The 26,322-nt window shown below is 44.6% G+C and overlaps 2 protein-coding genes and 1 long non-coding RNA gene across 13 annotated transcripts in view; 1 reads left to right on the forward strand and 2 right to left on the reverse strand.

Moving 5' to 3' along the window:
* Window positions 1-12,273, reverse strand: part of pax5 (paired box 5) — a 48,097-nt gene extending 35,824 nt beyond the window's left edge. For 3 of the 9 annotated variants that reach the window (XM_035530230.2, XM_081714280.1, XM_081714281.1), the window contains exons 1-2: window positions 11,867-12,270; window positions 156-321 (exon numbers count right to left, since the gene is read on the reverse strand). In XM_035530230.2, coding sequence (XP_035386123.1) covers window positions 156-321; window positions 11,867-11,912 — 212 coding nt within the window. In that variant the 5' untranslated portion in view covers window positions 11,913-12,270. Of the gene's footprint in view, window positions 1-155; window positions 322-11,866 lie in introns of all 9 variants that reach the window. The other 6 variants (XM_035530231.2, XM_081714282.1, XM_035530228.2 and 3 more) reach the window with 3 other exon arrangements.
* Window positions 12,274-16,161: 3,888 nt separating this feature from the next.
* LOC113587669 (uncharacterized) lies at window positions 16,162-17,710 on the reverse strand. The gene is made up of 2 exons (XR_003411764.3): window positions 17,454-17,710; window positions 16,162-16,979 (listed from the first exon to the last, which is right to left on the reverse strand). It is a non-coding gene; the product is annotated as an uncharacterized LOC113587669 (long non-coding RNA).
* The window catches only part of zcchc7 (zinc finger, CCHC domain containing 7), a 33,458-nt gene continuing 24,644 nt past the window's right edge, over window positions 17,509-26,322 (forward strand). Inside the window, exons 1-2 of one of the 3 annotated variants that reach the window (XM_035530178.2) lie at window positions 17,509-17,577; window positions 18,608-19,254. In XM_035530178.2, coding sequence (XP_035386071.1) covers window positions 18,621-19,254 — 634 coding nt within the window. In that variant the 5' untranslated portion in view covers window positions 17,509-17,577; window positions 18,608-18,620. Of the gene's footprint in view, window positions 17,578-17,711; window positions 18,532-18,607; window positions 19,255-26,322 lie in introns of those variants that run through there. The other 2 variants (XM_035530177.2, XM_081714285.1) reach the window with 2 other exon arrangements.

Below are 26,322 nucleotides of genomic sequence, written 5' to 3' on the forward strand. Positions count from 1 at the left end.
TTAGCAGCATACAGGCACTGATACAGCAATAGTTAACTCAAAGGTTTGAGGCAGGAGTCTGTGTGTAGTATGTATTCACTCTTGAACCATTTATGAAGCAGTAAACATGAACAAGGCAGTGATGAAGGCTTAAGCCTGCCCCGAATGAGCCGTACCTGCCCAGGATCTTGCTGACGCAGCCGTGGCTGACCCGGAGCTGGCGTGAGATGTCACACGGGCGCACGCCCTGGTGGGCCAACTCCACGATCCGCTGCCTGACCACGTCGGGTAAAGGCCGCCCGTTCACAAACACCCCCCCCAGCTGATTCACTCCTCCGTGCCCTGGGCAGAGAAGGGTGGAGGCGTGGAGGGTTGTGGGGGGTAGGAAGGTGTTGAGGAGGTGGTGGTGGGGGGGAGAAAAAGGTGGGGGTTAAAAAGGAGGGAGAGAAAGAGAGATGGAAGAGTGGAGGTGTTAAAGAAAGAGAAAGAAAAGTGTGTGTCAGAGGGTCTTTCATACAAGATAGAAAATTACTCCCCACATAAGTAAAACAGTTTGAAAAGGGAGTGTGATTAGGGGACTGCTGAGATGTGCTGCTGTTTCATACCTTTGAGTGCAATGTGTGTGTGTGTGTGTGTGAGAGAGAGAGAGAGAGAGAGAGAGAGAGAGGGAGAGAGAGAGAGAGAGAGAGAGAGAGAGAGAGTGTGTCTGTCTTTGACCTGAAGGTCACAGTATTGCATTTTCCTCCTCTCCCTGACAATATGTTCTCCTAGTGGCCAACTAGTGAATTACACATGACCTCCTTACAATCAGCATCTTGCGAGTGGCTTGTCTATGCATTCATTGTGCATGTGTGTGCATGTGAATGTTTGTGCATGCAGGTGTGTCCATGTGTATGTGTGTGTGTGTGTGTGTGTGCGTGCGTGTGTGTGTGTGTGAGACTGAGTGTGTCTGTGTGCGTGTGTGTCTGTGTTAAACAGATTCTTTTATTCTGGTTCCATCGTCTGTACTGGAGTTAAGGCAGGTCTTCACCAGTTTATACTGGGATGCGTTACTTCCTGTTGCCTCCAGGTGGGAGGAGGCTGATTTAATGACCCTGCTCCACTCTGTTGATGAGAGGCTTTCCACCTCCCTGAGGTGTCGGACACTATTATGTCTGTGTAAGGATTAAGATACAGTATATAGCCCATCTGACAATCTATGGCATTGTGTTATCACTGCATCCCTTGTTACATTTAGTTCTGTGTGTGTGTGTGTGTGTGTGTGTGTGTGTGTGTGTGTGTGTGTGTGTGTGTGTGTGTGTGTGTTAAATATTGCCAGGCAGTAATCCAGTTCTGTCATATTAACATACTGATTGCTTCAGAGGGAATCTCATGCACACACACATACACATACACACACACACAAACACACGCACACACACTCTTGTGTACATACACTTTGTGTGCTAATCCAGCCCACGGGGGTAACAGTTCTTAAGCACATCTCTGCAGGTAATATCAAACTGAACTGGCCTCCTAATGCCCAACCATGAAATGCATCAATTCATCAGCATTACGATAAGCCCCTCCCACCACCAGCCTACTCAGTACTTACAGACAACTAAGCCCCTCCCACCACCAGCCTACTCAGTACTTACACACAGGTAAGCCCCTCCCACCACCCTGCACTTACGGACATACCTCAGGCCAACAAACAAGTTCTTACGTAGGAGACGGTGCTGTGGTGAACTGCACAGTAGAACACTTTCTGCACATCGGGCCTGAAATTTTCACTCTCCCTCTCTCTCTCTCTTCCTCTTTCTCTCTCTTTCACTCTCTCTCTCTCTCTCTCTCTCTCTCTCTCCTCTTCTGTTTCTGCCATTTGTACCTAATGAATTCTCCATAAGCAACAGACACTTAGTTACACTGCGGTACAACCCATTTTTGGTATTGTTATGTTTGTTTGTTACTTTTATTTACTATTTAATATTATTAAACGTCAGAGTGCCAGAAAGTGTGATTGACCCATAACATAAATTAAGTGACTTTAAAGCAGATGATCGTGGACACGTAACTTCAAACAGTTGAAACAAGTTTAAAAAAAGCCAAAATATATACACACACTACAATACCTACATACACATTTTACACTCCAGATAAAACACACACAAAAACTGTGTTTGTGTGTGGTTCTCCAAATCCACCAGATTCCTTGAGAATCTTCAAACGCTAATGCGGTTCTTTGCCAATGACTCGGTGTCAGTAATATATTCTGACCTTTGACCCGTGATTCCCGCCTTTGTACACTATGAAAGTCACCCAATGCAACGTTATGTGCCCTAACTACTCTGAGTGTCTTAAAATGGAAACTTCCCGATGTTGTACTTTTTAAAGCGGCGAGGAATCACGTTACTTTACGTTACGTTCACAAATTCTGTTGTACGGCGTTTCGCGCCGGCAACGCAAGTTGTATTTTTAGTCCTGTGGGCTTTCTCTGATCCATATCCGAAAACCTTCGCGAATACACGAGGAATAAACACACATCCTAAAACGGTAACAGTTCGCGTAGCTCGGGTCAGCTATAGAAATGACCCCCTAGCCCGCAAACTTGCTAACAAGCAAACCTGCTGGGGCAGGATGCGCTTTGACGTTTAGATGCAATAGCGCTGCGAGGCACATTCTCGCTCTCTTTAACGGCGAGGAATCCGATCGACGGATCTTTTCCTAACTTATTTACCTGCAACACTGTGCAGTCTGCGACAGCAACAAGCCAATAGGTTAAATACGCCTTCGCTATCCATATATAGCGTTGACAGGAAGGAAAGGTTTAGTGTACTTTGTGTGTGTGTGTGTGTGTGTGTGTGAGAGAGAGAGAGAGAGAGAGAGAGAGAGAGAGAGAGAGAGAGAGAGAGAGAGAGAGAGCGAAGGCAAGCTAGGGTGAGAATTAAACGAAACCGACGTCTTCTAAGATGCGATCTATAGGCTTCCCTTCCTCCATTTTCTTTTTTTCCGTTTGGCCACTTGGTTTATAAATCGAAGCGTTCCTGCAGCTTTGATTGATTTAAAGGCAGGCTCTGCTTCTGACACACAGAGAGCGACACATCCATGCTCCTCCATCCAGAAAATAAACCCGATTAGCGACGCTCTTCCATTACGATCCTTTATCTCCGCCAGCACCGGCCGCGGTAAGAGCTCCCGATTAAGCGTTTTTAAATAAGCGGAAAGAAAAGACAGCGAAGTGAACGGCAGCCCCGTCTCATAGACACACCACAGGCCCAGCCTAACAAGTAGACTAATGCCGAAACAGCCTAGGGACGAAAATGTCCACGTATTGTGGACCTGCGGGGGGAAGAAAAACAGCGTGAACCCCGCTTCGTGAGTTTAGGAAGAGTTTTTGTGTGTTTGTTTGATTTAGTTTGGTTCGTATCATTTAAATGCCGTTTTAAGCCCGTGGGGTTTTCCCCTGTCAATCGCAAATTTTGGCAAAAAATAAGAGCACGAGCTTTCATTTCACGTGTTATGTTTTCGATTTTCTGACTGCAAATATAAGTTTATTACTATTATTATTATGATTATGATTATTATTGTTATTATTATTATTATTATTATTATTATTATTATTATTATTATTATTATTATTAATAATAATAATAATAATGTTGCTGCTCTTCTTCTTCTTGTCGTTGTTGGTATTATCGTTGTATTCTTGTTGCTTGTTTTTTTTTAATGTTTTTTAACTGCGGAATTTGGAGAAAGCTGCCTAATTATTTTAAGATTCACACTCTGAATAATCAAACTGGACTACTTTTCCAAACTTTACTCTCAGCTGTGTAACCTTGTTCAGTACATTTATTTTAGCCACAGATCAGCGGGTTTAACTTGGATTCGAGTATGAACTTGCCTAAGTAAAGAAAACGGAGCTGTACAAGGCGTTCTTTGGAAGAGTACTCAAATCGAATACAACTAATGATTATCTATAGGCCTTTCTAAACGCAGCCGTAGGGTTTCCACACTCAAGGTAGTGTGCCTCCCGCAGTATTTAATATCTAATACTTTTGGAGAACTTGTTCAGAGGCGTTAACTGATGTGATAAAAGTAGACAAAAATTATTCTAGCCTAAAATAAAAATAGCGCTGCATAGAAGATAACATTTTTCACTTTCTGCGTCGTCGAATTATGTCGGAATTTTAATAAATCCTATTCGCATGTTAAAATTAAAAAAGAAAGAAACTGCAAACTCTTAAGGACACTTCGCCTGTCTTTTCCTCTACCCGTACAGCATATATATCCGCCTCAATAATCTGTACATACATCCTTTTTTCCGAAAAACAACTAGCTTCTTGTTGCTCTGCGCATTCTAATGCCCCGATTTGGCTTTTTTCTTGGCGTAATCTTTTTATGGATTCGTCGCCCGTCGCCAAGTACGAATTGTGTTGTGAGATAGTGACGGAAAGGAAACGTGATTCGTTCTACTTTTGAAATGTGTATACTTCTAATCCACCATTTCATTCACCGTGCCAATAGATGTCATTTCACATAGCTGCCCGCGCGCATGAGTTTGTGTGTGTGTGTGTGTGTGTGTGTGTGTGTGTGTGTGTGCACGCGCGCAGTGGCTTGGCGAGAGGGGTTTTATTCAGCGATAAGAGAAAAGGCGCGTGCAGGAGAGAGAGACAGAAAGATTATAGTGGAAGTTTCAGTGCTGCATTTAGTTAGAAATATTCGCACATCAGTTATAATCCCATTTTACATTAAAACCAATAATAATAATAATAATAATAATAATAATAATAATAATAATAATAATAATAATAATACTCTCATTCGCTAATGTAATTACGGTTGTGAAGATCATGACTTGCTTATACATGTTATAAGGAGAGCCTTCGCCGTATGCAGAAAGAAAGAGAAGTAACGACAGAAATAAACAGAGAGTGAGAGAAGAAAGACGGGAGAAAGTGAAAGGACGTCCTTAACACCAGCGGCTTGTGGCACCAGTGCCCCGCCATGTCACGAGTGAGTGACCAAGTTTCTGCACGCTACACCGCGCGCCACCGCGCACTAGCTTTCGCTGTTCACCCACCAACCGGCCTTGTTTCACTATGTAATAGCTGCTTTCAACAAAGACAGAGGCCTTTGGAGTCTCTTTCCTCTACATCAGGTCAAGTTCAGCGGCCGCCCGCTGGCTCGCGCCCTTGGCCGCCGTTTCTCCCCGGGGATCAGCACACAGACGCCAGACAGCCGGAGCTCGCTTGGCTTAACAAAGCGCGGCGCAGCGGCCGGGAGACAAACTAAAAGCGTCAAACCGAAAACACATCAAACCCCACCGTTCTCACGCGGGACATCTTTTACAGCGTTTGTGTCATATAAGCAAGGCTCGTGAAAAGCATAAAAGGAGCATGCGTGTCCCCGGGGTTTTCGTGAATTATTCTGCACTTTGACTGACACGGTTGTTTTCAACAACGTTCTTTTAAGAAAGATCAACTGAAGTAACACGAAAAGAGGGGGGGGGGGGGGCTCATTTTCCGTAAACTTACTGTGCATCGCGGCGAACGGATCGTGCTTGCAGTGAATTTCCATAGGTCAGATGTCACGGCCGTGGCCTCCCGTGTTAAACGACGGAACGGGTTGCAATGGCGCGCCTTTAAACGGTGTCCACGTTTTTAAAGGTTTGTGCGTAGCTTCTGTTTGTTCACCCTGTCCTCTCTAGTCAGATATAAGTATCCCGAATACTTCGAAATGTTATCAAATTAAAAAAATAAATAAATAAATAGAAACTCCGTACCTTACATGAACCCGGATAAAGTTAGCATTTAAAGTATAGGGACACTGAGTATTTGACTTTTAAGAAAAAGAAAAAAGAAAAAAAAAGATAATTACAGGGGATAATTTAAGATACACATTAGTAATAAGCGCTACTATTAAAATGGGTGTAGAATATAGGGACTGTCGTTGGGTCATACCCTTCTGGGATCAAACCATGACATATGCGGCCCAACATAGAAAACCAAATCCAAACAGAATCCATTCACTGGGCCGTGACTAGCCGAAAAACAAAACAAAACGAAACGAAACAGATTTTCAAAAAAGCAACAGAGTGGCGTCCGGTGAAATAAGAGATGCCTAACTGAGTGTAAGTTCGGTGAAATGCGGTCTTTTAATTCAAGCGTTGAAATCTCTTCTCCAAGCAAGAGCCGTCTTCGCCTTCGCGCTCCGCTGGCCGCGAGCCGTGAACTGTGACTAAAGGTTCGCTAAAGAATGATCTGGCCGCTGTGGCAGAGAGCCGTTAAAGCGTGACTCGCTCTTTGGTCTGTACCAGTAACTTTGTAAAATCCTTAGGTTTACAAACGTAGCAAAATATTTAAAAACCTCAAATGTTCGCATTTAGCTTCGCGGGAGCATTTTCCCCAGTCCCTTCACTTCTCGAGGTCCATAGGTCCCATCATATTGTTCTTTTTTGGAAAACACCTTGATAACTCCAAAAGTGTGTAGGTCCGCAAACGAGGATTAGGAGTGCTTCTGTATAAAACTAAACGGAGCATTTTATCAAACGTGGATTGCAACGCTATCTACAAATTAAGAGAAAATAGCCATTTCAATAATAAATTAAAGTTGTATCGGTATCCTGTCCAAGAAAAACGCGGCGCTCTATCAAGTTTTGCAGTTGCGAGAACGTGCGTAAATTCCACGGAAAGTCTCAGTGCGGGGTAACTGTGATGGAATTTCTAGTTTGAGGAAAAAATAAAACCCGGCGCCCACGTTCCTCCGTTGTGAACGCTCCCGTTCTGCGGTGCGTGCTCCCGAGTTTTGCACCTTCGGTCTTTGCCGCGCGACCACTAGGAGAGCGCACGGCGCGTTTCAGAACCTGCTCTCGTGTGGACAGCGCCAAAGCTACGTCGCTCTGAATCTAGCACTCAGCCTGGGCCGGACTGCCAATCAAGAGGACTCAGCCTATCACAGCACAGCGCCTCTGCAGACACAACCACCCAAAATCGTGTACACACTAGGACGGCACTGATTGGCTCATACAGCCCCGATGTGAAAATGACGTGATGTCCGAATTGTCCATTATAACAAATGGGAATTCTCGACAGCAGCAAGTTCTCAGCCGTCGACGATTCCAGCCGTCGATGATCTTATGTTTAATTTCAATTATCTAGGGGAGGAAACGAACTTGAAGTAATATTATCATTTGGGTGTAGTCCAGATGTGTAAATATTAAACAGGTCATTAATTAAGCACCACCTTAAAGGGAGAAAGCGAGACTACGTTTTGATACGAGAATTACAGTGCAGAATTATGGATATCTAACCAAATAATAAGAGAATTAAGCATTTAAATGTGGATCAAAGCTTCCCGCCTGATAGTCTACCGACAGAATATTACTGCATGTCGCATTAAACCACAAATAAGGGAAAAACCGTTTTTTAAAAAACAAACAAACTAATTATTGTGATACATTAGCCTTTTTGCACAAACTTATGAACTATTCTTTGAGGTACCTCAGGCCAGCCAAGGCCATACGGCACGTTCCATTTGTATGTGTTACATGTGGTTGTTGGGTATCACCAAAATAACATTTTAAAAACATAAAAATGCATACAATGATACAGCTTGTACTATTTTTGTTGTCTCTTCTGGTAGTCTTTTCCATCCCCAAGTTCGGTGACGTAGGTAAGAGTGAATTGTGTGATTAAGTGAACGCTGCAAGATATTGTTTGCAAATGAAAATGCGAAGCAGAGATAGTAACAAATCAATTAAAGCTGTAGTAAACTATTTGATAGCTGTACCCAAATGTCACGCCGACTGAATGTCTTCAGATTCTGGTGTTCGATTTTTACAATGAATATGTACTGTATGTCTGTAGATATGTAGGCCTATGTATGCATTTATTTAGCCTTCAACATGAGTGTCGATTGAATTTGAATTTTGTGGGTATATGTGTATTTTTAATTTTTTAAAATGTTCTATAGGTTTTGAAAATAAACATTTTTAAAAAACCTTCCTATTTTGGCCCGTTTAAAGTCTGTTTTGGCACGTGTGATTGCTTAACACTGGAATGAAAACGAGCGTCAGCACGAGGATACGATATTTCTCAAGGCCACTATTTTGTATTTCCCCTTTTCCTGTGAAAGCTATTTTATTCCAGATCTCATGCATCTTTCGCCGTTCATTCAACACATGCTCCTCTGACTGTACCTTAGAAACGTATTCGCATAATTCTGTCGTGTAACCAAACATTTTACACATATTTTGGATATATTATCAGCTTGTTATATGAATTCGAGTGCACAGTTTTAATACCAACTGGAAACAGTCCGCTGAAGAACCAGACATGCACAGTGACCTCAGCACCGCTTTTCAGGAGCTGGTTTCCACCATAAAAGATTTGGAATTCCTTCGCCGCACGCGCCACGAGGGGGCGTGCATGGTGTCTTGCGTGTAAAAAAAACCACGCGTTCTCGGCGTTCTCACACAGTGCAGGTAACCTATTCTCATATTGCTAATATATTCACAAAAAATTAGACTAGCAAATTTGTTTGCGTTTGTTTTCGCTGCCAAATGCTGTTAATTTTGCCACTATTTATATAAATATCATCCAGTGTATGTGTAAGTAATGAATTTGGTTACTATGCTAATATCTTTACGGACGTTTCTTATGGAAAATAAGGACATACAAGGTCACAGTCCAATATATAAAATAACCGTCAAATGGCATTAAACTCAGCAAATTTCATAATGATTCTTTAAGGATTTAAGATTTTTCCAAAAGTGTTTCATGTATTGTATTTGGTGGATATATATTCTATCACTTAAATTCATGCTTGAGGAATTGGCCTATTATTTATTTCAATGAATCAGAATCCGAAATAAGCCTCTATTTGGGCAGCGTTGACGGTTCCTTCCTGGTTCTAATCACGCCTTGAAAATAGCTCCCCAAAACACATTTGCTCTCGTTTCTTGCCATGCGGAGATGCGAATGGAAAATTAAATACACAAGCAATTAAAAGTAAAAACTCAGCCAATCGTTTATATGCTAAGTTATTGTTGCTCTGGGCCTAGAATTTAGAACTTCCATTAGACACTTAATCCTGAAGTCTGAAAGCATTAGCATAATTCATTACTGGTTCCCGCGTATTGAGTAGGGTTTTTTTTCGGAATTCGGAGGTGATAATGATTTAGGAGGTGAACTCTAATGTCTAGCAACGTGTTTTTCCTTTTTTTGTATAAGGTAAGATTCGGTAAAGACTATGAAAGATTAATCGCGCATGTTAACTTGGCGGCGACTTGCATTACACGCCCGCATGACTATATGCGCGATGAGAAATGCATATCTCTTAAGTTGGAATTCATTTTAAAAAAAGACAATAATAAAAAACCAAATAAAACATAGCGACCGTAAAGTGAACTGTTCAGAGGTCTGTGTGCCGTAAGGGAACCAGTGAGAAAAGCAGGGCCAAATTGTACTAGTTGGCACATTGCTCCTCGTTCAACAAACAGGCGAAATTAACGTGGCCGAAAATTACAAAAAAAAACGGGGCGAGACTTGGAAAGCGCCGCATGACTGGCCTTTCTGCTCCATTCTGGACTAGTACCCTTGTAGCCTTTTAACGTATTTTCAAGCGTCGAGATCTGCCCTGGCCTGTTCTACATCCTTGCTCCACAGCAGGTCCACGTGGTGACGGTGGATCCACGCAGTGCGCGAGGCAGTCCACGCGCGCTACGTCTATAAGAATCACGAGACGAGAGCCGCCAGTAAACAATTCTATAAATTATTTCACGGGTCACGCGCGTCTGCGAGGTGACTGACACGCGCCGGCGAGGGAGTTAAAGGGGGTCTCGCCCGTCACACTGCAGCAAGTGATGACGACCGTGAATATAGGGTTAAACCCCGACCGCCAGAATCAATTTTGACGAATTCTTTTTAGATGTTATAGCGTAATAAATGACATTTCGCCTTGGCCTTTCACGGTCTGCCCCTTTGCATGTGGAAACGTGACGCGTTGGCAACTTTTGGTAAAGGAGAAATCACCAGAATGGGGGAGAGACCGAAAGTGCCTTTAAAGTCAGGCATTTTTTGAGGCAGCCTATGGGCGTTAAAAGAATATCTTACAGAAGACTCTGAAAAAGCGGGTTTATGTTGTAGGGCGTTTTCAAGCAAGACGTTGTTTGCCTATGCTATGCAAAGCATTCTGGAATAAAATTAAATGCTTCTTGTTTCCAAATAATCGTCATAGTCTAACCATGACCCCAGACAGACATCTGTTTGTTTGGTTGGTTGGTTTGCAGTGTTTGAAATGAATATGCAGTTTGTAACGTGCATCATTTTGCTGAAACAGCTAGCTTCCAAAATTAAAAATACGACGAGCACTCCGGTGTGGCTCTCCTAAGCTCCTGTACGTACGATCGACGTGAGGCGCATGGCGAATGAAGGCTGAAGCTGACACGCTGAAGGCCTTCTTCAGTTTTCGAAAAGAAATAGTCCACGGTACCTACGGGAACGTGCAGGTTACATGACGCACTGTCTAAAAGTCACTCAGGACAGGCTGTGCAAATATATTAGAAATATTCTGTTTGGCCACCTGCTGTCGAGCTATACTCGACAGGCCTACTGTAGTTTTTGACACCTAGCGTTAAGTGCCAGTTACCATAAACTGATATTAATCGATGAGTCGTGCTTTGGATATGGACCAGAGGTTCTGTGAAGGAAACGACGAATTCTTCGTTTACGAATTCAAGTGCCCCTGTATGGCGCGACGAAAACCAAACACACTACGCTCCTTTTACCTGTTGCGCACAGTTGGGGGTGGCGGTGGTCGCATTGCCGAGGTAGTACGCTTCGGCTTTTTTAACCCAATTTCACACAGTTCCATTTGTGTGGAGGCAAATGCATAACTGAACGGTGGCTTTTGTTTCAAGGGTATAAAATTATATAAAAAATACTTGCCTCGGCCCCAACGGTAAAAGCCTTCAGAGTAACGGTTGATGGCGTATTAATCGTGGCTATATTCGGCGTTCACGTCGCTCGTGTCTCTTCGTCACGACTGAAGATCCTGCGCGCGATAGATGGTTCGAAAGCTGCCACTGCCATAACCCGGATTTTCCATCGAGTCTGGAGCACATCTAGGCTAGATGGTAGACTATAGACAGAGTTCTCGCTGTCAATCGATCGTACCTTTCTGCCCACAACACAAGCAATCAAGAGATTCGATTTTTTTTCTTCTTCCCTCCACTAGCCGAGACTCGGTTGAGATGTAGGTAACAGATCACATTTGTCAGGACAAACTCAGCCAATCGAATTCTGACAACCGGCGTTACAGTTTGATGTTTATAAAAATATATTTAAAAAAAAAAAGAATTTCTTCAAGTTACACAGTATTGAAAATCGCATACGCAGTTTTAAGTCCAGGGTTTTGCTCGTGCACAGACGAGGTGGTCTACATCTAGGCCAAAAGGGCCCCGGTCGAAGCATACAAGGACACCCCGTTCAGATGTCACTGCCAAGACTTCAGCAGTAGCAACAAATGTAGTTATTATTGGTTTGAGTTAACTCTTATTTTGAACATGACGAAACCGAATTCCCAAACAGGATCTGTAGGTCAAGGTCCGCAGCTTAAATTCAGGTTTGAGTACGTTAACAAGATCGAACATCTGTCTCAAGTGTAGAGTCTTAAAAAAGAAATGCTGACGGTCTCAAAATAAATATCTTAAACCACATCATCATGTATCCATAGCGGATAAAGCCACATTGCTAATAATACGTTTAGAAGAAAAGTTTAGAGGTTTAGAAAATGTTAGCTACGCACACGATGAAATGACCACTTTTTTATAATTGCTAGTTTAAGTAGGTCGTTGATATAAATTTAGTTCTAAAGAATAGGGCAAAGTTAAGAAGAGTGAAGGCCCTACCAGTCCGTCCGATGCGCACTGATGGACCTTTTTGGTCCAAGTCCATAGTTGGTCCGGAGAGTGGGATGAGCCGTGGGGGGAAAGAGGTTAAAAAAAACTTTCCGTCTCCTGTATCGTGTGTAGCGTTTTCCCTCTTTGTGTTACAGAGGTTTGGCGTGTTGTAGTTTGAAATAATGCGCCTCTTCCGCTCCCTGTTGCGCCGCTGCAAGTGCCCAGTGGGCTGAGACTAAACGATTTAGGTGGAAAGGGGTCTCCGGAGAAAGCGTAAAACGATTAAGCGCAAAGTCAAGAAAAAAAAAGAGCCGCGCGTTGAATGTGCGCTCATGTTCTCTCTTTCTTCCACTCTCTAACACACACACACACACACACACACACACACACTATCGTGCACCCGCTTCCCCTCTGCAGACGTGTACGCGCGCTCGCACATCTGTTACACTTTTTTGGTACTCTTTCCAACAGAAGTTTCTCTCTCTCTCTCTCTCTCTCTCTCTGACACGTTTGAGTGCGTCAGGGGATTTGGGTTCACTGGAGACTAGTGAAAAACAGATCATCTTTAAAAATCACAAGACCCAGTGCATCCAAATAAACTTCAATCTGCCCATACATTTTTGTTAAAAATATTATTTATACATTTGCATTTATACATGAAGCTTTTTGATCAATGTGCACGTGCGTTATGTATACGTTTTATCACACTGAAGAGAACTCAAAAAGATGCATTGTCAGAACATACGTGTTTGCGGTAGGGTCTTTTTTTTTTTTTAGGTGTTTTGCCAGGGTCCTTTTCAAACCCCACGCGTTGTCGCTGTTCCCTGGCTGCTTGTTCGTTCTACTTTCTAAGAGGACACATTTTCGTCACCCCCAAGAGCTTCACGTGGAAAAAAAGAAAGAAAAAGAAAAGCACGAGTCCCCCTCTTCAACAACCACAGTGTTGCGGTGGACGCGGGTGCGATGGTTTAACGGATGACTCCGGGTCCTGGAGTTCATAAGACGTCACGGAGACAATTGAAGGCCGAACAATGCGCGAGACGCGCCGTTTTCTGCTGCTGGTTGTTGTCGGCTGCTCCCGGCCTGACCTCTCCTCGCGAGCGGGCGGAAGACAGCAAATGGTCTCCTTTTAATCGCGCCTCTTAATGGCTTGTCCCATTGACGGAGGTTCAAAGGGAGAATAATGAAGCTTTAGGTTGTATTAATTTACAATCATGTAGCCCGTAGGTCAGAGTGCATAATACGGGCCCGAGGTCGATTGTTTAATTACAGTGTTTTAAACGTATGGCAAAACGACAGGGTAGCTCGGCAAAGAAATTAAACGGCAAAGAAAAGAGATTCACCACGGCTGGTGATTTTGAGTCGATGCGCTTCACCTTCTCGACTGGTGCGAATTTTACAGCGGTTAAAACCCGCTGTTACGTGACTTTGCTCGATCCCGTGGGTAGCCTGTGACGCGCAGACGGGAGAGTTTTTTGCTTAGCGGATGTGAATGTGGTAGCAGTGTTTCGGCAGGTGGCTCGCTCCCGCGGTGACCCGGGGCCACGTCCCTGCCTCGGTGCACCCGCCTCTCTGGGGTAAGCCTAAGTCCGTACAGCGTGCCTCGCGGAAATTCGCCACAATGACAACATTCCCTCGGTCTCTGGCTTCCGCTAAAACGCAGTGACATGCAGCGTTTGGTTTTCTTTTCTTTTTTTTATTCTTCTGCTCTGTTACTTCTCGTAGGCCAATTGGTCATCATGCGCTTAATTTTAAGTCTCATTCATTCAGTCGTCTTCACGATAAAGGCGAATCAAAGCAACTTCGCTCCCCAAAGTATGCTACGTCTTTTCAGATGCGCAGTTTTCACATATCTGAGTCTGTCAAAGCATAAAAGCCTTAGGTAAAATTGCTAGCAGAAAAAAGAAATATGGTGCTTGCTTGCCTCTAAATGGATTGACACATAGGGCAGCAACATACTTAAGTTAAGACGTATGTTAGACATTAAATGGAGACATTTAAACTTTACATGCCACCAAATAATAGTACTGCGCTATAGTTGCCACATTCAGTTAGAGATGAAACCGTGTTTACGGAGAATGGCGTTTAGGCGCATGCACGGGACTTTGTCAAATACAGAACTCAGGAAATAATGTCCTACTCACGTTAGTCGTAGTTTGGGTGGTCCTGTCTTTTATGTTAAAAAAAGAGCATATTGTAGCATATTACAAAAACTTTCAAATTCGAGACCACAATGGAGATTCCACTTGTAAAAAAAAAGTGATCTAAGCTTATAAATATATTATAGTAATGAATAATATAGCAAATGATGATGATGATGATGATGATTATTATTGTTATTATTATTACTACTATTATTACTATTATCATCATCGCCGCTGTTATTATTATTAAACACGAACAACAGCAACAATAATAATATCAGTTGCAGCGTACATTTTCTGTCGAATTTTCAAAAATGTGAATGCAACTGCTTAAAATGCACGATGTAGATAGACTGTCATTTCAATACAGTGATTTCTTAAATAAAACAAATATTTAAAAAAATAGAATTGAATAAAAATATAATTTTCTCCAAGACTCTTAAATAACTGATACACATAGACACTTAACTATAATACATAACAGAATTTATGCTCTCGTAACTCTTTTGATAAGCAAAAAAAAAGTTACATATTTTGTTTTTTTCTTTTCTTGTGGCATTCTAATTTTAAATGACGCCTTTACAGAATTGGTGATTCCTTCTCCCTCTTAATTTCATTAATAATGTAATTAACGAGCGACGAGTTTTGGAAACGATGGTTATTGGATGTGTGGGCCCCGCGTTGCCCGGGTGGAACCGGAAATAATTGCGTTAGACCGAGACGCAAGAACCAAAGCGGACAATTAAAACAATAAGTAAACAAATAAATAGGGAAAATCAACAACATTAATGAGGCTTCTGTTTTTTATTCAAGCGTCTTGTCTTTGGTTTACGGATAACTGATAGCCAATCAACAAAAATAACTTTCCCGAGTTCAGAAAAAGTAACTTCTAGCTACAACGTTTCCTTCGCCTAAGCAGAACACGCACTTGCATTGCCAATAGATTTTTTCTAGCATATTAATCAAACAAGAAATATCAAATAAAAATTTGTAGCGTCGACTGCAAAAGACTAGTGAGTCTAGTCTAGTGAGTGCATCGCTGGCCCTACACTTCCCTTATTCCCTTATATCCTGCTATAAAATAGCTCCCATTTAGTTACACCCGATAGTACTTGTAGTAGACGTTAGAAGACTATGTTTTTTATTTATATTTTATGCTTAAATCGGACTTAAAAAAAATTTAATCGCAAATATTGTAACATTCCAACATACAATAGTAATAGTAATGATGCTGTCGTATTAGGCTATTAACAGGATTCAAAACGGTTTTGTTAATGAATACTTTTTTAAACTGTCTTTTACCCTTCGTCGCAGTAAATGTTTCACAGAGACATGGCGCCACTGTTTAACGGAGATGCCTTTTATGGTGCGCGGACTGCTAAAAGCGTTTCTTAAGCAGGCACGTACAAAGATGTAGATCAAAACTATTTTCTAGTTTTAAGGAATAATTTTCGGACTTTCTTTGAGACGTGCAATGAGAGAACGTTAGCTCTCTAACCGCTTAAATAATGAGAATTCTCTGAATGTCTTGGACTGTTGAATTTTTCTTCTTCAAAGACCAAAATGGTCTGGAGTCTATCGCCAGGTTCTTTAATATAAATCAAGTGTGCAAAACATAAGGCATTAAGGTGTGTACTTAACTTCAACGAGCCCTGAAGTAATTTAACCAAACTCTGTGAATACATAGGTCATACATAGACACATGCAGTTAAACTGACAGATAGACTGATAGATGAATAGAGAGATAGATGGGATTTTAAATTTAGACAAAGGGGGTAGATATGTGGATATAATGTACACTTGTGTCCAAGGTTTTTATGAAAGGGGCTGTTTCTGTAAAGGGTTATGTTAGATTGAATTAATTTTGTTTGTGTGTGTGTGTGTGTGTGTGTGTGTGTGGAGAGCACTGGACTCGCACTCGCCGGTGACAGGCCCCGGAAGCTGGGTTGTAAACGTTTGGCGCAGAACCAGGCTAGACAAAAGAAGACATGAGGTTTGGCACTGGGCTCTTTTTGTCCATGAACCCCATGTGACGTGTAGTGACATGGAGGGGTCAAACCGCACCTCCCCAGTCTCCGACCCCGCACGAGAGACCCGAACATTTCACTGACAATACACTCATGCAGAATTAACCACACAGTCTGCCATTTGACTCCGGGGTTTGTTAAAAGAAGGCTCTCTCTTTTAATAAATGAATACAGCGTATCTCATTGAGGGTTTGCGCGCCGCAGAATCCTTCAGAAGCACACTCGGATGATGTGGGCGTCTTCACTGATATGTACCCTTTCTCTGCAAATCTGCTCCTTGGTCAACATACCCAAGATGACGTTTTACACAAACCCCTAGAAAGATCATATACAGCATCTAAATAGACATATAACTATCAGTTTCATGATAATTGTATGTCTGAATATCGATCAGAGCACAGTAAGGGTCAATGTTACACTTGAATAACGCAGAGGACTCGACAGCATTCGCGCACGCGGAAGGGAAGGTGGCCATTTGACTTGATTTCCCCAAATGAAAATCTTCCTCATGCAGAACATCCTCGTGGAATGCGAGATTGGAATAGAGAGGCCTGGATTCCAGCTCGCGACTCCATCTTCAACACCCCACTGGTTTGAATCCAGGCAGATTAACCGACGTGCAAGCTCTTTCCGACTCTCTTTAAAACAATAACAGTAATAACAGGAAGCAAATATTCCGACTAGAGAGCCCTCGCACCCGCGACTGCGGCAATGCACAGCTATTTCGTATTCCCGCTCAAAGCGCTCATCCTCGAGCCTTTTCTCCGAGCAAGATAAACAGAGCAGACTTTTCACTTAATTTGGGAAGTGTAACCTTTAGAAATAAAACAGTCCTCTCTGCTGATGGCCCTTTTCATCGTCTGACTCGCACGGGGACGTCCTCGGCATCAGATGGCATTGAAACCGCGAGCGTCCCTCCGGCATCAAGCGAGGCTCGCGCTGTAGGGCTGTCTGCAAAAGAATGAGATGTTGCCAAAGTAGACACACATAGGCCTGTATAAAAGAGCCCACCACACGCACAAGCACAGTTCTAATAAATATTTAGATTGCTTTACGAATAACATGATGAACGGTTTTTTTTAAACGTTTTATCATAATTACCATAGACATACACCGAGAATGAGCTTTTTTTTTTTTAAAGCAGTGTTAGTCTTTTTAAAGCCTAAATCTTTCCTAGTTCTCTGTTATTCTGGTACATTTCCACCGTTTGTAAATCTTTGTAAATACCGACATACTCCAGTGACATTTCTCGGCCATAATTTAGAAAAGACGTTAGTGGCAGCGTTTTAATTTTGAGCAGGCATCGTAAATCGTAGCACGTGGATGACACATTAATCTCCAACTGACCTGTCTAAGACGGCTTCACCTTATCCTAAAAGACGTATATATCGTATTTTATAATACAAAAGTTAAAACTGGACTCACGTTGGCGGTCTGAGATGTGCGCCTGTTCCAGCGATAGTGAATAGTTGGCCAACTATTTCTCGTCTCTGATGCCCGGAAGCTTCTTGTTCTGTGTTGTCGTTCTCTAAACCTCGGAAACTAATAGGCAGGTTTGATTCCAGTTCTTACACAGTAAAAGAAGATGGCTCTGTTAGCTGTAGGTTTACGCGTGCGATCGCCAGTGGCCTGGGTTATATGACTTCTGTGGCCATATAATACATGATTTAGTCGTATATAAACAACCGGTTCGTCGTTCAGACTACACACGTGGATAGCATCGCAGGGCTCGCTAGCTAGCTACCTCTAGCTAACTAGTTTCTTGTTCCTGATAAATATGATTATAACGCGTATTATAAAGTATATTATAATCTCCCGTGTCTCAAATCAAAATGCTCCAAATTATTCCTGTTTTAGGTACTTGTCTCGAAACAATCGGCGGTGAACGTTACCATCATAACCAAGGCCAAGAGTGTGCATGGCTTAGTGTACAGGTAGCTTCAGGCTAGCTAGCAGCAGAAGTTTGCTGAATATACCTGCACCTCAGAAGAATGTCAAAGCAGAAGTTATGGTTAGTGTTTTGACTTGTTAGCCTGCTGTCAGATGTCGGCGTAGTCTACGTTTTAGTGTCGGTCGCGTTTGGCTGAGAGGAGGTGGCAATAGGCTAGCTGTACGTAGCCTGCTCCGTTTCCCTACGTCGTTTCACGTCCGTTTCACGTCGGCGTTTCACCGTAAACCGCACCTGCGATGGCGACTGCGACCGTGTCTAAGTGGAAGAATACGGCTGTGACAGCCTTTAAATGTCGATTGCTCTAATAGGATAGTGGGGGAGAAGAATGAGTACAAATCTAATGGGTTCGGGTAACCCGCTTCTCTCTCTGGCGCCTTGCCGTAAACAATCCGGCACAGGCCTCGCTATACACGGGCGGCTCGTGTGATCGTGTCTCTCAGCGGCAACGTGCCATTTCGGTGTACTTAGATTATGAATAATGACTAAGTGCTGTCAGTTCACGCTGGCGGGTCTGAAGCGGGTTTGTGCCAGTGGCAATGAAGCCACGTTCCAGTAAGTTGGTACATGGTGTTAAGATGCCTCTTGCTTGTAGTGGCCTGTGAGTGATGGTAAATGTGTCTTTGTTTAGGGGGTTCCTCGAGATGTTCTCGAGGTACCAACAGTGGGCGGAGTATGAAGATGAGCTGTACTGTGAGGAAGACGAGGGCGACTCCTGTCTGTCGGAATCTGACAGTGAGCTGGAGTTCCAGCTGTACTCCCAGCTGCACTACAACATGGAGGTGCAGGAGAACCAGGAGGTCCAGGGGGATACAGGTCATGAGGGGCCCGAGGAGGAGCCGCTCCAGCCTGGCCGGGGAGCCCCGCCGGCTCCGCCTGCCCCCGTGGAAGTCATCACGATCGACTCGGGCCCCGATGCCATCACCATTTCGGACAGTACGGAGGACGAAGACAGCGTATGCGCCCTAAAACCTCGGCAGTCGCGGCCTCGCTGCCGGGTCAACGGGAAGGGGCCTCGGCCCTCCGCCTTGCTCGCTCCGCAGACCTCGAGGAGCGAAAAGGTCAGGAACGTGATGGAGGAAGTGGTGGTGCTGTACTCAGACTCTGATGAGAGCTCGGGATCGGTGATGCCGTTCGTGGAAGACCCGGATTCAGATTCGGATTCGGATTCGGATTCGGACGGGTTGGAGAGCTGGATGATTCTCGGCCGGGACAGGGAAGAAGGGGACCAGGACATCCAGCTCAACCTCTCTGCTGAGGGCAGGGGCAGGATGCCAGGTCAGTGTGCACCTGTGAGCTTACTGGAAACACTGGCCAGGGGATGCGCGTGTGTGCGCGCACTCGTGCGTTGTAAAGGCAGCCTGCGTGCATGTGTTTACACGCAGGCGAGTCAATGAGGGGAATCTTGCAGCATGTTCTGGAGGAAACGCACAAACAAAGCAGCTCCCTGTCAGAGGGGGAAACTTTAATCGCAGATGAATCGAACCGCTTTTGCAAATCTCTCAGGATCGGCGTATTAACCTGACCTGCAGACCTCAGCAATACAGCAGGTTCTCTCTCTGTCTCCCCCCCCCCCATCTCCCTCTCTCTCTCTCTCTCTCTCTCTCTCTCTCTCTCTCTCTCTCTCTCTCTCTCTGTCTGTCTCCCCTTCCCTCACTTCCCTCCCCCCATCTCTCTCTCTCTCTCTCTCTCTCTCTCTGTCTGGCTTCATTTGAATGGTGCTCCTGGTCTCTTGCCTTGCTCTGGGTTCTGTGGGCCTGCTGTTTCTGCTCTGCTGCTCAAGCTTCCCACACTCATGTAGAGAGGGGGGCCTTAGTCTGGGCCGACCTGCCTTTGTCCCCCCCCCCACACACACACACACACACACGCACGAGGAGGACTTGTGAGCTGGGGTAAATGGGTCTCCCTCTCACTTTCCCTCCTTCAGCTTTCTTTCCTCTCTGGCTCTCTGATCTTTGGGGTCTGACCCCCCCCCCCTCCAGGTCTCATACACCCTCGAGGGGGCTTACGGGTGTGCACGGGCGCCTGCGTGTGCCCGACTGCGTGAGCGAGCGTGTGCGTTTCTGCGTGTGTGACTTCCTATGTTTCTGTAAATCTGTGACAGAAGACAGATATTGTGGAAGATTTGTAATTTTTTTTGCTGTAGTCATCAACCAGTTATTGATTACAACTTCTTTTTTTCTTCTTTTTTAAACACAGCTTGGTAACACATTAGTTAGCGAAGTCTGAACACACAGTCAGGCCCAGGTCTGACGAGAGAGCAGTGCGCACAGACATGAAGAGGCAGAGCTGGCTGAGGTGGGGCCGTGGGCGGGGCTGTGGGCGGGGCCAGGGCTAAGGCGGTGGGTGCTTCATGGTTGTGGGTTTGGTGATGACAGATGAATAATTGAAATGGGTCCAGCTCCTCATACATTTTTCTCTGTGGTTGTTAAGGTGATGTCAGCGGCCTGTCTGATTCAGACTGGATGCCGTGTGTGTGTGTGTGTGTGTGTGTGTGTGTGTGTGTGGAGGAGTGTGTATGCACATATGCGTATAGTGTTAGAACTTTGGACACCCAAGCAGAGAGTAACGGAAATCAGTGACTCAAATTCTTGATTGCGCTGGCATTACATGGCTGTTGGTGCAGGTGACGTCCTCATAACGCACACATACAATTAGTTCGCACACATGCATACACAGACTTGCACAAACGAACATACACTTGCACACACATGAGCATACACTGGCATACATGTGCGCACACACGCAGGCATACCGATGTACAGCATTTGTTCCCCGCTGGTCACATGGTTCCCAACTGGTCAGAGTGATACCGTCCTGTTGTATATTCTTACCGGCCCTGACGAAAAAAAGAAAGTTTGTTTGTTTGTTTGTTTGTTGTCATTCCAGGGAGTCCTTTGAGCAGCGCATTAGTCACCGAGACATGAAAAGCGTAGCTCAGTTTTTTAGCGTCTTGCAGATGGAGGCAGAGCCTCACTCACACTATATGGCTTAAATGATGGAGTTCATTTTCAGTGCTAATATGTAATATTATTAATAAAAGTTCAGTCAGAATCCAGATCTGACCCTCAAAGAGGTCATCGCTTGCTCTGTTGCTAGAGAGACGAGATTAGGGCCGCTACGTCGTCTGCGTTGATGCTCGGGTAACTGACTGATTACTGGAGCGAATAATCGGCTATTCGCATTATGGGCGATTACTCAATGGATCTTATTTAGCGATCAGCTGTTGAATATAGCTTGAGGTTGTTTTAGGCAAGTGCTAGCTAAAAATAAAGAGAAAAGATTCAAAAATACTCCTTTTAACAAACTTTACTGCTGATAGAAAAGATAAATAAACATTCTAATAGTTTTTTTTTGTCAGAATTGAAAACGATAGGCTAAGCAAAGTAGCAGCAGTACAGTAGGACAAAACTTCAACAGTTTCTCCTTAAACAAATGAAGTCATCTAAATTTAAAATCAATAAATAAGAAGAAATTCTATGCATTTAGAAGGTATCTAAACTTTGGCACACGTCACTGTGACGACCGATGCTGAGTTTGACTGTAAATTTAGGGCCCACGTAGGGCACATGCATAGTTGAAATGGTCTGTTATTGCACTTCTCAGCGCCTGGTACAGAGCTTGCACGTGTGTTTTGCATCAGCAGTGATCCCTGTATTTCTATAGTGTTCTAGTTCAACGGTATCTCAGACTCTAACCTACTGTACTAGCGTGTATTCTAGGAGAAAAAATGACAATGCACTTTTGTAAGTCACTCTGGATAAGAGCGTCCGCTAAATGCCAGCAAACATAAATGCAAAATGTAGTAAACATCATCCAGCGAGACCACGCGCCTCTTCGGACGTTCCAGCATAACTCGCGCGCTCTCGTGTTGGCCATGACAGCTTTGCGGATGTTGCAGTTCACTACCTTTTTTGCTAAGAGTGAACTCCTCCCACACTTGGGAGGTTTTGTGAAGGTGAACGTGCAAGCGGTAGTGTTTACAAATCAGAGCGCTTCAAGCCGGCGCAAGAAACGACGATTAACTAATCGACGATTAGTTCCGTTGGCAGCTAGTTTTATTGTCGATCATGATGTGGATTATTATACATTGCACCCCAAGATGAATCAAACGAGGTCATCGCGTCATGTGTTTCCGACGTGCGCAGCTAGGCACACAGCTGAGTGCTATTTAATAAATGCTGTGAAATGTAGCTATGCTACCGTCGGCTTATCTAAAACAAGTGATTTTTGAAATATTAGCCAGTTAGCACAACCACATGCGTCACTCCTGCATGGAGAAACAGTCAGGCGGGGGTTGGCGTGGGTGGGCTGTGTGCGCGCATGCAGGGTGCACAGAGAAGAGATGCGTGTAGGGTTGGGGGTGTGTCACAAAACCCTCTAATCCTTCCAGGTCATCTTATCCTCACAGCGGCATTGCTGACACGCCCACACACACACAGTTTAGGTGTCTGAGATGCCCAAGACCCCACTTAGCCAGAAAGTCTTTCTGCAAAAGTTTTGCAGAGGCTGGCGGCTGGACTCTTTGCTCAGTGCTCCTAGGTTCTTTTCCCTCTCTCTCTCCTCCCTCTCTCCCTCTGGTTTTCATTCTCTTTTCTTCTTGTTCTCTTGACCGTCGCCCACAACTTTGTGCCGCGTTTGAGCTCTGCGACGCTCCGACCAGAGAGCACGCACATGTGAATCGAATGCACTTGTTTGTGTGTGTGTGTGTGTGTATGGGGGGGGGGATTTGAGAGGGTGAGTGTTGTTTATTTATTTTTACTGGAGCTGCAGTGTTCTTCCGGTGAAGGTAAGCCCACGTCCTCTCGTGCACTTTTCCCTCACTCACTTTTCCGGGCGGCTGTGCTTTTTCCCAGGACATGGCTCGTCTCTGCGCTTTGCCTCCACGCTGAGGCCCCGATCGGAGAGAGCAGACGCGTTGGAGAAGGAAACGTTTTCCTAAAGCTACGTCGCGTCCCTCTCAGAAAGGACTGGCAATTTTCCGTCTCCGCCCCCTGGCTGGTAGAACCGAGGCGTTGGAGGACGTGACGCCTCAGGAAGGCCGACCCCAGCGTCCAAACTCCTGCCTCCCAGCCTCCCAGCCGCCCCTTCTCCGGCCCCTTCTCCAGCCCCGCCGGCGGCCGTGAAGGGTCCGCACGCTTTGGCCAGCACCGCCGTTTTGGTGAAAAGCATCGTGTTATGTGGTGCAATGTTGTTTCGCCGAGCGCCTTTCCTCTTGAGTGTTTTAGAGAGAGAGAGAGAGAGAGAGAGAGAGAGAGAGAGAGAGAGAGAGCGAGAGCGAGCGCCCTCTTGGAGGTTCACGGTAGAGCGGCTTGCTTCAAAGAAACAGAAGGGCTCCATTTACAATGGAAATGCGTCTTTCCCTCAGTCTGCTTCTAGAAACTTCCCCTCATTAGTGTGTGATGTCTGTGTGGGGGTAAGGTGTGTGTGTGTGTGTGTGTGTGTGTGTGTGTGTGTGTGTTTTTCTTTTTTTTCTCCTTTATGCATGCATGTTACTTTTTGTGAGGAGACGGTGAGCGTGCGCGTGTGTAAGGGTCTGTGGTTGTCTGCTGTTACACACACACACACACACGGCACTCTGGGTATGTGAATGTTGATGCATTGCTTCTTTGCCTGAGGAGCCCTGAACTTCGCGATTGCGCGGGCTGCCACACACACACACGCACCCGCCCGCCCGCCAGACAAACGCCGGGATGTTTGTTTCTTGTGTAAGTCTGATAGTGGGCTTTTATCTGTCTGAGGTTGGCGTATGGCAGGTCTCTGTTTTACACACTGTGTGGCAACAAAAGTGTTGGAGAGACGTGTGTTGTAGGATGGTGGAAGGAGCCACGTAGGAATATTGTGTGTGTGTGTGTGTGTGTGTGTGTGTGTGTGTGTGTGTGTGTGTGTGTGTAGGGATAGGCATCAGCCCTTATCTGGGCACAACAGTGCCATTTCAGCTGAAACACCACACCCACTTCTCCACTTTATGTGTTTGAACAGATGCCACACACACACGTGCACACACACACTACAAAATCACTTGAGTGTGAGAGGTGTTTGCTTAATATCCTGTTTTTTTTTTTTGTTTGTTTTTTTGGCAAAGCTTTTTTTTTTAAATCAGAGTTGAGGCATTCTCACATTTTCTGTTTTTCTCTCTCAAATTAAGACATTTATTTATGTTTGATTGATTTTATGTTTATTATTAAGAATTGCTCCTTGTTTTTGATTGCTGCATTATCCATGTGTTTTATTTATTTTGTTTGTTTGTTTTTCATAGTTTGTAAGTATATACATTTTTGGATGAAACGTGTGTAGAGACGAGAATACTACAGATTTACAATGTTGACCTTAAGTTTTTCGATAGTTACAAAATGTTTTTTGACAGAATATAAATCAAAATCTGAGGTGATTTCAAAATTATATTGATTCGACAATCGTCAAAACCTTTGATGTCCGACTCTGTCAGACAGCTATAACCATTTTTTTTAGTGGAGATGAAGGTTTGTTGGCCCGTTTTTAGCGGACCGCCACCAAAATTCTGGTCCCGACAAGCATCCCTGGCACAGAGTGGCTGTTTCCGCACGAAACGCGCCGGACAGCCGGAATTTGCCGCCTGGCATCCGGCTGCAGGGGGGGGGGGCGCTAACCCCGTACGGAGGCGTCTGCGTGTGTGTTCCTTCCTTTTTGGGTGGGCTTTTCCGTGGAACAGCAGGCATCCTTAATCATGTTAGGGAGTAGATTTTAGGGTGGGGGTGCGGGTGAATAGCGGGGCCTGATGGCAAGCCTCCATCCCAATTTCATAGCCCACGGCTCCACCCCGGGTTTGATTAGAGCGAGCCCGCTGGAAGGAGCCCTCGCCGTCATGGTTACAGACCCCGCCTTCTCTCCTCGGCCCCCGCCGGCCGAGCGGCCGCTCCTCGGCAAGCTGGTCCACACCCGGCGCGTTTAATTCCACGTCCCGGAATCCGGAACGGGTTTCCCGCTCTGCAGGCCTCCATCGTTTAAGCCGCCATCGTTTTCACATATCCTAGAAAATCAGTTCAGTTATCATATTTTCCAGGTTTATTCCCACCAGAATAAAGGGCAGATGTTGGACATCATTTTCTAGCTCCACATTTTGCTGCATTAGGTGGCTGAGCGTTAGTCCTGTCGATGGGAATCCTATTGATTGACAGCGATTTCCTGGGTCATTTTTGTTAACTTGTTTTGTTTGTTTGTTTGCTTGTTTGTTTTTGTGAGTTCTACCACTGGCCTGAGTTCAGCTGCGTGCTAGAATCAGAAGTCATATGGGTGTCCCGGAAAACCTCAAGTACAACATCTGTTTTCGTTTTCACAGGTGCTCATTTGGTTCGGGGGCGAGAGCATCTTTAATATAGACGACTTGTGACTTGTTTTCTGATAAAGGGCCGTGTTTAAAAAAAAAAGTTAAAAATCCCCTTCCCCGCCTATAAACACCTTACTGTCACAGAGTGAATTCCACAGGAAGTTGTTTGCGTTGTGCAACGAGAACCAAATATTTAAATGCGATAACAACTTAGTATTCAAATAAATGAAGAAGCGAAGTTTGTATGTGTCTATACTTGTGTGTTTTCTCCTCTTGAGGGGGAAATAAGAATGCGACACTTTGTGGCTTGCCCGGTGTGTCGGAGTGTGACAGCGTCTTAAGTACTTGCGTAGAAACTTTGGCTGAGTTCTGGGCCCGACACTTTCTGCACACACAGTCCAATGAAGTGCACTGTGTGTCGTGGTGTTCTTATAGCGTAGCACGAATTGAAATTGTGTGTGAAGGCTATGAAATAGTATTGACACCGCGGTTACGGTATTGACGCTCGCAGTGTGCCGTGGTACAGTGTGGCCTCAAGTTAAATATAGAAGTAGATTAATATGTCTATACAAAGTACAATTCCTTAAAACATTAGACGTAGATATTGATAACTCGAAGCGTTTCGCTGATCCCCATTTAAGTTCGTTTGTGAATGTTATCGCTAGCAAAACAGTGGTGCGTTAATTTGTTTTTAGAGTAGGACTGAATTTTTTTGTCACCCTCCTTCCACTGTCCTTCATCATTTATGCTTAGGCGGGAGCGCGTGCGCGGGAGCGAGGGATGAGGGAGTGGAAAACGTCAATTACAATTACCAATAAAACCCATTATAATCAAGCAGTCATTTAATATCAAATCAAATTATTGTCCCGGCGACTGAGGAAAGAGGTACCCTCGTGAGACGTGATTACATTTTTTTTCCCTCACCCCCTCCTTTCTTCTCTCTCAATCACGAGGAACTCTTTCTGGGAGCGGGCTCCGTCTCTTTCGGGCCCAGCGTGTCTCGAGGCGTGGGTTTAGCGAGTGAAGCCTTTATTAACCGT

This window comes from Electrophorus electricus, chromosome 5 (genome assembly GCF_041902795.1).
Source record: "Electrophorus electricus isolate QZ-2024a chromosome 5, ASM4190279v1, whole genome shotgun sequence".
NCBI classification, from domain to species: Eukaryota; Metazoa; Chordata; class Actinopteri; order Gymnotiformes; family Gymnotidae; genus Electrophorus; species Electrophorus electricus.